At 28.8% G+C, this 11,432-nt stretch overlaps 3 protein-coding genes across 3 annotated transcripts; 2 read left to right on the forward strand and 1 right to left on the reverse strand.

Moving 5' to 3' along the window:
• Positions 1 to 460: 460 nt before the first annotated feature.
• Phum_PHUM079940 (adrenodoxin, putative) lies at positions 461 to 1,664 on the forward strand (the record flags this gene model as incomplete). Its single annotated transcript, XM_002423652.1, has 2 exons — positions 461 to 597; positions 1,325 to 1,664. The coding sequence occupies 2 exons, from the start codon at positions 461 to 463 to the stop codon at positions 1,662 to 1,664; spliced, it is 477 nt and encodes a 158-aa protein (XP_002423697.1).
• Positions 1,665 to 1,841: 177 nt separating this feature from the next.
• Phum_PHUM079950 (Torsin B precursor, putative) lies at positions 1,842 to 2,804 on the forward strand (the record flags this gene model as incomplete). Its single annotated transcript, XM_002423653.1, has 2 exons — positions 1,842 to 2,129; positions 2,169 to 2,804. The coding sequence occupies 2 exons, from the start codon at positions 1,842 to 1,844 to the stop codon at positions 2,802 to 2,804; spliced, it is 924 nt and encodes a 307-aa protein (XP_002423698.1).
• Positions 2,805 to 4,093: 1,289 nt separating this feature from the next.
• Phum_PHUM079960 (Orphan sodium- and chloride-dependent neurotransmitter transporter, putative) lies at positions 4,094 to 9,910 on the reverse strand (the record flags this gene model as incomplete). The annotated part of the gene is made up of 9 exons (XM_002423654.1): positions 4,094 to 4,343; positions 4,444 to 4,631; positions 4,718 to 5,143; positions 5,218 to 5,621; positions 5,725 to 6,099; positions 8,235 to 8,426; positions 8,517 to 8,667; positions 8,768 to 9,059; positions 9,867 to 9,910. 9 exons carry the CDS (start codon positions 9,908 to 9,910, stop codon positions 4,094 to 4,096), a joined length of 2,322 nt encoding a protein of 773 aa, XP_002423699.1.
• Positions 9,911 to 11,432: the final 1,522 nt, after the last annotated feature.

The following is an 11,432-nucleotide window of genomic DNA, read 5'->3' on the forward strand; positions in this document are numbered from 1 at the left end:
TATTTCTTATTACCCTATAATATATTAATTTATATTTATCATTATTTTGTTTTCAAAATTACTTTTTTCCTAATATAAGCATCAAAAAAAAAAAAAAAAAAAATTAAAATTCTGTTTTTTAAATTTATTTTTTAATATAATTATTTATTTAAATAAATCTGAACTCTTTAAACTCTTAATTTTATTAAAATTAAATTATTTAAAATGAATTAAAATCAATTATTAACGCATTTAAAATCATGTGGAATGAAACGAAAGTGTATGAAATGAAAATTTACAATTTTAAACAAATTTTTAGGCGCCATTTTTCTGAGAGAAAAATGTCGGGAGAATGTTACGGAAATAGAAAACATGGAAACAGAAGTTGATGAATTCGCATTTTAATTTTTAATTTAATAACATTTTAATTAAAATTTTTATTTTTATTATTAAAGTTTTTAATTTTAAACATTTATTGGAAATGTTATCGAATTACTTAAAAATAATATTAAGTGGTAAAGGTTTTCCAAAATTATTGCAGAATAAGTGTCCTTGGTTGTTGAACAAGGCTTGTACAAGGTGTGTTGTGACAAGTCAGCCAGTTTTGAAAAAAGAAGAGTAAGTTTACAAAAATTTAAAGTAACCCTTAAAAGGGTGTCTTAGAAGAACTCAGAAAATTTTTCCTGCCAAGGGTGAACTTTGTAAGCTTGAATGTTTTTATTACAATTTTTTACAGTAAACCGAAATTCAAAAAAAAAAAAAAAAAATTTTTCCTATTAGTTTAAATAAATTTTGGTGGTAGTGTTATAAGTTTTAAAAAAATAATTTTATTTGAAGATCTCATTAACCTGTTTTAATATTAAAGCATACAGTAAGTACTGGGAATAAAATTTTTTTTTTAATTAGATATTTTTCTTTTTTTTATTGTTAGGTTATTTGTAAACCATATGTTTTGATAGTGTACGTACTTTAACACTTATCAAAAATCTCTAGAATCAATATTGTTTAAAGTAATTCATTCTTCGATTTCTTCAAAGTAAATATAACTTACATTTTTTTATACAGTTGTTTACATGTCTTTAAATAATTAAAAAATTTTATAATATTTCCTTCAGAGAATATAAATTTTAGTTTTTCAATATATTTTAATAATGGGTACCATTATTTCTTAAAACTAATATCTTATATTTTAATAAAAATAACATTTAGAAATACTCACCCTCAGTAATAAGTATTTAATTAAACTTACTTTTTTTTTTTTACACACATTTTAAATAAAACATGTTGGTGTTTCAAAAACAAATTTTTTTTCTGTTTTTCATACAAAATTGTAATATTTTTGCAGGTTAGAAGTAACATTTTGTTTGGCTAGCGGTCAAAAACTTTCAGCGAAAGGAAAAGAAGGAGATTCTCTTTTGGATGTTGTAGTTAATAATAATGTTCCATTAGATGGTTTTGGAGCTTGTGAAGGAACTCTTACTTGCTCAACATGTCATTTAATTTTTAAAAAGGAAGATTATGATAAATTACCCGATAAACCGACAGATGAAGAACTGGATATGTTAGATTTAGCATATGAGCTCACAGATACATCCAGACTTGGTTGTCAAATTTTGTTGTCTAAAGAACTTGATAAATTAGAAATTAAAGTTCCAGCAAGTGTAAATGATGTCAGGAGTTCATAACAACAATTATTCTACTTAGATCTTTAAATTAAACAAAATTAGAAATTTTTGGGAGTGTCTTTAAGTCTCGAAATAAACTACGACAAATTTTTTTTTTTTTCTCTCTCTCGTTAAAGAAACTTCATATTTAATAATTTTTAACAAAGATAATTTTATATTTTTATTACTCGAATAAAAATGAAAATAGGCATATTTTTGATACTTACATTAACTTTCAGTTTGGGGTATTGTTTTTGGTCTGAATTATTGGATTCCATAGAAAATTATATTGGTTATGAAAGGTGTAATTCGAATTTTATAAAACCTGATATAAAAAAACTGAAAAAAGATTTTAATGAATTGCTGTATGGGCAAAATATTGTAATAAATAAATTAATATCTACTCTTAAAAATCGTTTTAATGAAACGCCCAGAAAAGCATTAGTTATTTTAATGCATGGATGGACTGGGAGCGGTAAAACTCATGTTACAAAACTTATAATAAACAATATATATAAATATAAGAGTAAAAGCAAATTTGTTCACTTTTTCAATGGTCGAATACATTTTCCTAGAAATAAGAAAGAATATGTTGATGAGTACAAGATAAATATTCAAAATTGGATAAAGGGAAACATTAGCAATTGTCATTTGTCTACATTTATTTTTGACGAAGTGGACAAAATTCCAGCTGGAGTTCTAGATGGTATAAAACCATATTTTGATTACAATGATGAAATAGATTCTGTTAATTATAAAAACGGTATATTCATATTCATATCGAACAAAGGCGGGAGTGCCATTAATAGAAAATATATGAATCTTTGGAAACAAGGAATTTTAAGAGATGACATGCAATATAAAGATTTTGAATCAGATTTACGTCTTTCTCTATATTCAACAGAGGGTGCTTTTCACCAAAGTTCTATTCTGGATAGTCATTCAGTTTCTTTATATCTTCCTTTCCTTCCTCTCGGAGAGGAAGAGGTTAGAAAGTGTATAATAACAGAATTAAAAAACAATAATAAACCTATAAAAAATGAAATTGTCGAAGAAATTCTTAACGAAATGGATTTCAACACTCATGGTTTGTCAGTATCTGGATGCAAAAGAGTTGCAGATTTAGTCAGTAGTTTTAGATTTGATAGTGATGAACTGTGACACTCAAATTTTAATAATTGTTTCTGTACATGTATGTACATATATTTATATGTGTGTGTTAAAGTTTTGATGGAAACTGGTTTCTGGTAAATTGGTTGGTTTTGAATTAAACTAAGAACAAATTAAGATTATGTAAAAAAGTATAATAAAAATTCGGCTGAGCCTTAAGTTTGAAATGTTTTTAAAATTGTAATAAAAGTAAACCTAATTAATTATTTCTCTATAAAAAAAAAAAATTAACATTTGTTTTAAATAAAAAATTCTTTAAAAAAAAAAAAAAATTTATTTTTGTAAATTATATAAATATATATAAAAAAAAAAAAAAAAACATTATTTTTATATTAATTTTTAAATTATATTCTTTGGAACAATTTGTAAAAAGTTTTTTATATAATCATAATTTAATTGGAATTAATCATTGGTAAAACAATTATCATTATTATCTTAAGAGCACATTTAATTGTGTTTTTTAAATTGAAATGCATTTTTAATTATTTTTTCATTTTATTTTTGTTAAACCTTAGTTTTTTACTTTTTTTTTTTTTTTAAGATGTTTCGATATAAAATTATTCGTTTTTTTTTCATCTTATACAAAAATAATATTTATATGACGATTATTTTGCTTAATTAATGAAATTTTTACATTTTTTTAAGAAGATTTTTCATGATTTCAGAAATGGTTTTATCATACGTTTATTAAAATAAACGCTTAACTGTTAATTTATTTTTTTTTTTTTTCCAAAAATTGTATATGTGTAAGTAATAATTATAAGGAAAAATAAATGAAAAATAAATAAATAAAACTAATTTAAAAATTATAAATATAATTATTTAAAATATTATTTTTATTAGTTAATTATTCTCACGGAAAGGAATGACTAGATTCTGAGAAGTATTGGTTCCTTCGTTTGAGGTTTGTTGATTTAAATTAATATTTCTTCTAAAACTGCATCGTAAAACTTGTGCAACATCTGAAATAAATTATTTATTTATTTTTTATTTATTTTTATCACATTAAATAATAAAAAATTTCATATTTAGTCAGCAAAGAATTTTTATCATCGGTTATTAAAAAACTGTTTTTTTTTTCGTATTTTCATTATTTGACGCGAGGTGGCAGTGTAATCTATTATTATTCTATGAAATTTTAGTTTGTCTATGGTCATCGGTTCGGTCGTTAGAAAAAAAAAATTTTTTCTTTTTTTTTGAACTAATAAATAGATTTAATTATCGTAAGCAATCGAGTTGTGTTTTAATTTCATTGTGCGCGATGAAGTTTAATTAAAAAACTAAAAAACTTCTATAATTAAACGTTGGGCATGTTTTTTTTTACTTATTTTACCTGCTGCTGTAAAAGTATTTGCACCAGATGATGGAGACATATTTTCTCGGCAATCGTTTCTATTCAAATTCATTTCAACTAATACGGAAGCATAATCTGGGGGAGGAGGTCTGGGAGGTTGAACTATTTCCGGTCCTAGAACGTTTTGAATTCTACGAACACTCCTTCTAAAACTTTGGCGCAATAACTTTGCTATTCTAAAAATTAATAAAATTTTACAAGGTAATTTTGGATATATCATGTTTTGTCCAACGTGGTGTTTGTTGTAAAAAACCGTTATAATTATTAAATTCAAACCTTGTTCCTGTTGCAGTCGAATATGAAGGTGGCGGTGTGTATTTTGGCGGAGGGTCTTCTGCTGGAGGTAATTCTGTTGAGCTGTTAGTCCCTGAGTCATTGGAAGGTGTATTAGAATTTGTGGCTGTGTTGTCTTCATCAGCAATACCGCTTATATTTACTGCCGGACGGTATAAATTTGCCAGTCTCTAAAAAGTTGTAAGCATTTTATTCAATTCATAATCATAATGACTATTTTTTTACTTAATATGTAATTATTTTATAAAGTACTTACATCAAAAATATCCGCAGGTCCGTTGGACAAGTATTTGTAACATTGTACTAAGCCAATTATTGGAATGCAAAGAAGTGGAATAATTTGAACGAAAACTCCGACTTCTCGAGTCCATAAGGGCCAATAATCTCCTTTTCCGCATCTCCATATCCAGAGATCTCGGTAGCCGCCACTTTTAAAAATGGTAATGCTCATAACTAGCAAAGCAACAGGCATAACAACATTCCACGTGAATGTTAACAACGGTACTGCCCACAATGAGATGCAATTGCTTCTTTTTCCAAAAAGAGCTATGCAAATATTTTCTCCGGAATAAGGTCGACCTCTCACCATGAGTATAGCGCAGATTTCCATTAGGGTCAACAAGATGACCCACCAACCTCCACCGAGGCAGTAATCCAAAAAGTAAACGACGAAAATTCCGAGCTAAAAAAATTGATGAATTTTTAAACGAGCGCCATAAATGTTATACAATATGTACATATGTAAGAAACACGTACCTCTGTTGTCATTGGAAGACCTAAAATAAATCCAGCTGCACAAGTGAAAAATGTTATGGTTGTTTCCCATGACTTTAACGTAGGAGCATTTATTGCCATTATTCCAGTTATAACACAGTGCCATATGGCTAATTGTTGTGCTATACCAAATAGTATTAATGTGAAGTAAAAGAGCACCGCCCAAAACGGCGATAAGTAATTTCCGTCTAAAATTGCTAACGTTGCGGGAATAAGTTCGGTTGCAAGCCTTATAACTTGATAACCGCTTTCATGTGCGGCTCCAGGTTTTGAAACCCTATCTCCAGCAACGAGTGATGCATGCGACATGTGACGAAGTGGAATGGAGTTGGAAGGGAATAAAGGCATTCCAGGAGGTCGAAGAAATGAGTAAGTAGAAATTCTTTCTAAAAAAAAAAAAAAAAACGTATAAAATTTGAATTTGACAACGTCTTAAAAAAATTAAAATTAATAATAATAATAATAATGAAAAAACACACACACACACACCGAAAGAACTTGGAACGTAAGTGTATCCTTTTAGAGAAATCAGTTGATAACATAAATTTCCCAAAAATGCGGCTAATATTAAAACTGTAAGCGTCAGCAGAGCAATTGTTGCGATATCACGCCATAATTTTTTACCACTTCGATTATGACTAGTAACTTGCATAGTTGCGGCTCCGAGTAGGTTCCACGTTAACATAACTTCTGTGGCCGCAGAAATCCAACTTTTCGGATTTAAAAAAAATTCCGACCATTCCGTTTGTGGAAAAAATCCTCTATAAACTGGTATCAAACCCAAAAGTTTAGAACTAATAATTAATACTCCTAGGACAGGTACTACAGAAAAAACGTAAACGACTTTTCCGTAAGATCGTAAACCTGTAAATTAAATTCATTCGACTTATTATAAATATAAAATGAGGAAAAAAAAAAAAAATTTTTTTTTTTTTTTTTTTGTAATAATGAAGGCATTGACTAATGGCGGTCGCCATTTATATCAAAATTTTTAATATTTTTATTTATATTTAACGTTTGTTTTTAATTATTATTATTATTATTATTTTTATATTAGTTATAAAATCAAATATAAATAAATTATAATATAAAATGAAAAAAAATCAAAAAACACCTCGGTTACCGCCGGGTATCGTCACAGAATTGGAAAAAGAAATTTACGAAATTCAACTCGATGATATCGATAAGAAAATTGAAAAATACGGTTCGAAAATAGAAGATTTTAAATCCAAAACGTTGGAACTTGAAGAAAAAGTTGAAGAGTGTAAAAAAGAAAATGGTGTTGTAATTAACGAAAAAGAACAATTGCTATTTGAATTGGAAGAAACGAAAATACAAAAACGTGAAGAAAGACTTCAACTTGAAAGGAAAATTAAGATTGAAACTGAGAGAGGCGAAATTCACATAGAAGAATTACGAAAAAAATTCGACGACATGGTCGCGGAATTGAATGGTGAAATAGAAGTATTAAACGAACAAACGAGAATCCTTGAGGAATTCAAACGAAATAAAGATGCTTATAATGAAAATTTGGAAAAATTGATAAACACAATGGCAGAATCCGAAGTCGAACATCAAAGAGTATTATTTAACATAAGGCGAAAGGGAGAATTTGCAAAAGTCAGAATGAAAAAAGAACTCGAAGCAAGGTTACTTCAACTCTCGATACAGTTTCAGGATACTTTTCAAAAGAAAGCCGGAGAAGCTTGTTATAGAATGACATTAGAAAATAAAGCGATCGAGTGTGAGTTGAGGCAAGTGGGAAAAGAACTCATGGAATATAGGGAAAAATACACGCAAGCTCTATACTTAATCGAAACGTACAAAAGACAGCAAAGAAACATGATAACGGAAAAAGACAAAGCCATTGCGAGATACATAACTCAAAAAAAAACCATTTTAGAACTGATTAAAGACAAAGTAAACGTATTAAAGGTTTTGGAAAAATACACGGCAGCGGAAATAGAAAATAAAAATTATTTGAGAAGGCAAAAATTTATCGAAGCGGAAATTCAAAAGCAAAAAGTTAAAATGAAAGATTTTGAAAAAAATATGAAAGACAAACAAATTTCAATGAATGCGTTTAAATCCGATTACATGCAATTGAAAAAAATATCTAAAAAACTTCAGAACATTGTTAAAAGCGCTCTTAAAATAATGGAGAAAACAAATTTTGTTAAATTAATACCATTGGGTGAAATGGAAGAAGAAAAATATTTTCAAATGGATATTAAAGTAAGATTGTTTAAAAAAAGGAGAGATTCCGTTTTTATGAGAAAGGGAAAAATATTACAGCACGCATTGGAAGTTTTAAATAAAGCTATTTTATCCGATGAAGAAATTGCATTACTTACCTCCGCACCTGAATACGCTTTATATTTCAAAAACATTGATTTCTCTTTGATTTATGGTAAACCTCAAGCGGACGAAATAGACGAGGCTGAACCTTTGTTAAGTCCTTCGAAAATGGAAGCATTAGGACCGTATTACATGCTCAGCGATACATCTTTACCAAGATCAGTAAGTGAAGTTCTCTCCTCGCCCAGGGAAAGCGAAAACGAAGAAGAATTCGGTGAAATAGATGATAACAAAAGAGAATTCGATCTCGAATATAAAAGGTCTTCATCGGAATCGGCAACGGACGAAGAAGAAAAACAAGAAGCAAAAGACAAAAAAGCAAAAGAAGACGGAGCAAAAGAAGGCGAAACAAAAGAAGGTGGAGCAAAAGAAGACAACAATCCTGAGGAACCTGTACAATCTGGTAATTAAATTTGTGTTTTCTATGCGAATAAGTGGGTGCTCAACGCGAGTATTTGTGGAAATGACAATTTCAAATTCTAACGAGTCGTTTCTAAGGAAAGAGACTGTAGAGTCCAGTTAGAATATTTTAAATTCCAACATATTTCAACATGTTCACAATATCGCCATTCGAATAATTTTTATTGATTTCAATGGTAACGACGACGAGAAATGATTTGAAAAAAAAAAAAAAAATTTACCTTTGCTAAGCGATACGAAAACAATCATCCAAACGACGGCTAAATTAAACGTTAGTTGAAATTTTAAATGCCCGAAAGCATTTTCAGGTGATGATAAAGCATGTCTTTGTAAAACTACCACATTTAAATAATCAGGCACGGTTTCTTCCAGTCTTCTGCTCATATTTAATATCGATGTAGCGAAAAAATTATCTGAGGATATAAAGAAAAACAAATTAGAAAATAAATGCTTATTTAAAGAATAACAATAATAATAAAGGAAAACAGAAAAAAATGTGTTACCTTCTCTGTAATGTCTAAACGGTTCTGCCCATCTAAAAGAATCTTGTTTCGTTATAAACGAATCTCGAAAATAAACAAACATCCAGGAAACTCCGACGATGCTATACATTCCTATAAGTGCTTGAGCTAATAATAATGCCACGCCGATACCCTGAAAATAATAGAGAGAAAAAAAAAATTACACTCTTGAAATGACAAACAATGAGTTGAAAACAAAAAAAAGTTTTTATTAAATATAAATGTGTTTTTACTTGGAAAAGTGGTGAAATTTTCCACATGTCTATCGGTCCGGCTCCTAAAGTTTGTCCTAATGACGCATGAAAAGCTAATAAAGGTACGCCTAATATGAGTGACAACATTAAAAATTGCAAAATGAAATTTGACCCGAAATGTATGCTCAATACGGCAAATCTGCTGATGTTAAAAAGGCCGAGGGTACAACCTAATCCGGCAAAAACGGAACTTAAACCGTGTGGCCACGGACCTATGGGACTTCTACCCTCGGATTCTTCAGGTTCATCGTCGACGTTTCGTCTGCTTCTCCTAAAACAAAACAGAAAAATAAAAAAATTACGAACGTGTTCGTGGTGTCAAATGCAAAGTTTTAAATTTCTGCGGTGACCTTTTTCGGTGTTTTTTTTTTTTTTTTTTTTTTGTGAATTCGAAATTTTTGTACGTTTACGAACGAATGAAGAAAAAATCAAAATTTAAATCGTGAATTTTTCAAATAATAATTTAATAAAAATTTTTTTTTACGACCGATTTAAAAAAAAAAAAAAAAAACGTTTTAAAATTTGCGGGAGTTAATGAATCGCCGACATTAAGGAAGAAACTGAGAAAATTTCTTAGGAAAAACAAAAAAAAAAAAAAAAATATCGAAATTATTCCATCGGAAATCACAGTTCATCATAATTATTATTTATTAAAATTCTTTTATTTAATATCGATGAGAAAATTTTTGCAAAACCTTTTCTCGGACAGGAATGTAAACAAACAAAAAGAAGAAAAACGTGAAACGCAAAATTTTATTAAATTGATACCTTGTTGGGATTCACGATATTAATAATATGGGATTAACATTGTTTTCGAAAATCATTCGAATAATTATAACGACAATATTTAAAATTTCAACCATGATGGATGATGATTCATTATAAAAAATTTTAAAATAAAAAAATGATCTTTTAACGCATTGACGATGATGATGAACCTCACCTTTAAAAAAAAAAAAAAAAATTACGAAACAGTCGATGTGTATTAATTTTATTGTAAAGTTTCAATTTCGATCGTGGAACTAATAATTATGGCGGTTCGTGATTTTTAAAAAAAAGAGAGATAAATAAAACTCACCCTCGATTGTTATCGATAAAATATTCCGAAGCGTATCCAATCATATTTAAATAAAATAAAATAAAATAATTCGTTTCGCGAAATACATAATTTAACAACAACAACAACAACAAACGTTTACGTTATCATTATTATTATTATTATTATTGGTTTTTTTTTTTCACGCAGTCACATTTTTAAAATTTTAATATTCAAATCGTGCTTGAAAATTACAACAACAACAACAACAACCACAACGACAACGACACAAAACTTTAAACGTATAACGAGAAAACAAAAACAAAAAGAAACGTAACATTAGTCATTTAACGTACCCCTTCCCCTCGCCCCCTCCCCCTCAAAATAAACCGACAGACGTCCGACACAACTGTTATTAAAAAATATAATAATAATAAAAGACGAAGAGCAGATGCAGATTTACAAAAATTCACAGTTGCTGCATATAAGTTGAAATTAATTAACTGTATGTATGTACATAAATACATCACGTGTGTGATATCATTATTATTATTATTATTATTATCCACCATTAAACACGACAAGGCTACTTGTCGGAGTTTTTTAAGTATTTATCCGAGGTTTCTACCCGATTCCTTAGGGACAAATACTCGAATTTCGGTGGTGCCACTTATTATAAGATAGCACCACATCAATTCTTGAAGGTCTTCCTGAGTCCATCTTTATTCGATGGGAACGATTTGTCTCCTGAACTGGGCTCCAGTGACTAACATCTTTGGAGTGGCCAGGGTCAGAAGCAGTGAAATTCACGTTCTCGTCGAACTGCCTCAGGTCGACAGTAGAACAAGATTTGTTTTTGGTTCTTACTTTGTCTTGTTCTCATTTTTTTTTTTTTTTTTCTCTTTTAAGCCAACAGCACGTGGCGTTCTCAAACGGTCACCCATCCAAGTTTGCACCACGCCCGATGCTGCTTAACTTCGGTGATCGTACGGGAACCGGTGTGACCAGCACGCTATGGCCGTTGGCTTTTATTATTATTATTATTATTATTATTATTAGGAAGTGTAAAAAGTAACCATTGGTCAAACGCAAAAAAAAAAAAAAAAAAAAAAAAAAAAAAAACTTCGTTAGGAAATCACGTTATGTTGCTTTCAATGGTAATGACCTCCTTGGAAACAAAGGCATGGCCGGTATATACGAAAGGAGGTCACTCAATTTCTTCTGTCTGAAATTCTTATTATTAAATTATTATTATTATTATTATTATTATTATTATTATTATTATTATTGTCATTAAGTTAAAGACTGTTGTTGTTGTTTAAGGTATGATAAATGAATGACCTTCGAATTAATTTTTTTTTAACGTAATTTAATAATTGTTTTTTTTTTTTTTTTTTTTTTTGCTTACTGCCACTATTTTTAACGTATACTACCTACAACCACTTATAACCTAAAACTGTATCGACATCAATGAAAAATTTAAATGATAATCAAATCAATCAATCAAAATGGCGATCGTGGCGTGGGAGAGAGTGTAAAAAAAAAAAAATTATTTATTACGAGTAAAAAAAAAACGTGGTTTTAGATATTTTACGCCGATGAATAGAA

The sequence above is a fragment of the Pediculus humanus genome, genomic scaffold (assembly GCF_000006295.1).
Source record: "Pediculus humanus corporis 1103172107430 genomic scaffold, whole genome shotgun sequence".
NCBI classification, from domain to species: Eukaryota; Metazoa; Arthropoda; class Insecta; order Psocodea; family Pediculidae; genus Pediculus; species Pediculus humanus.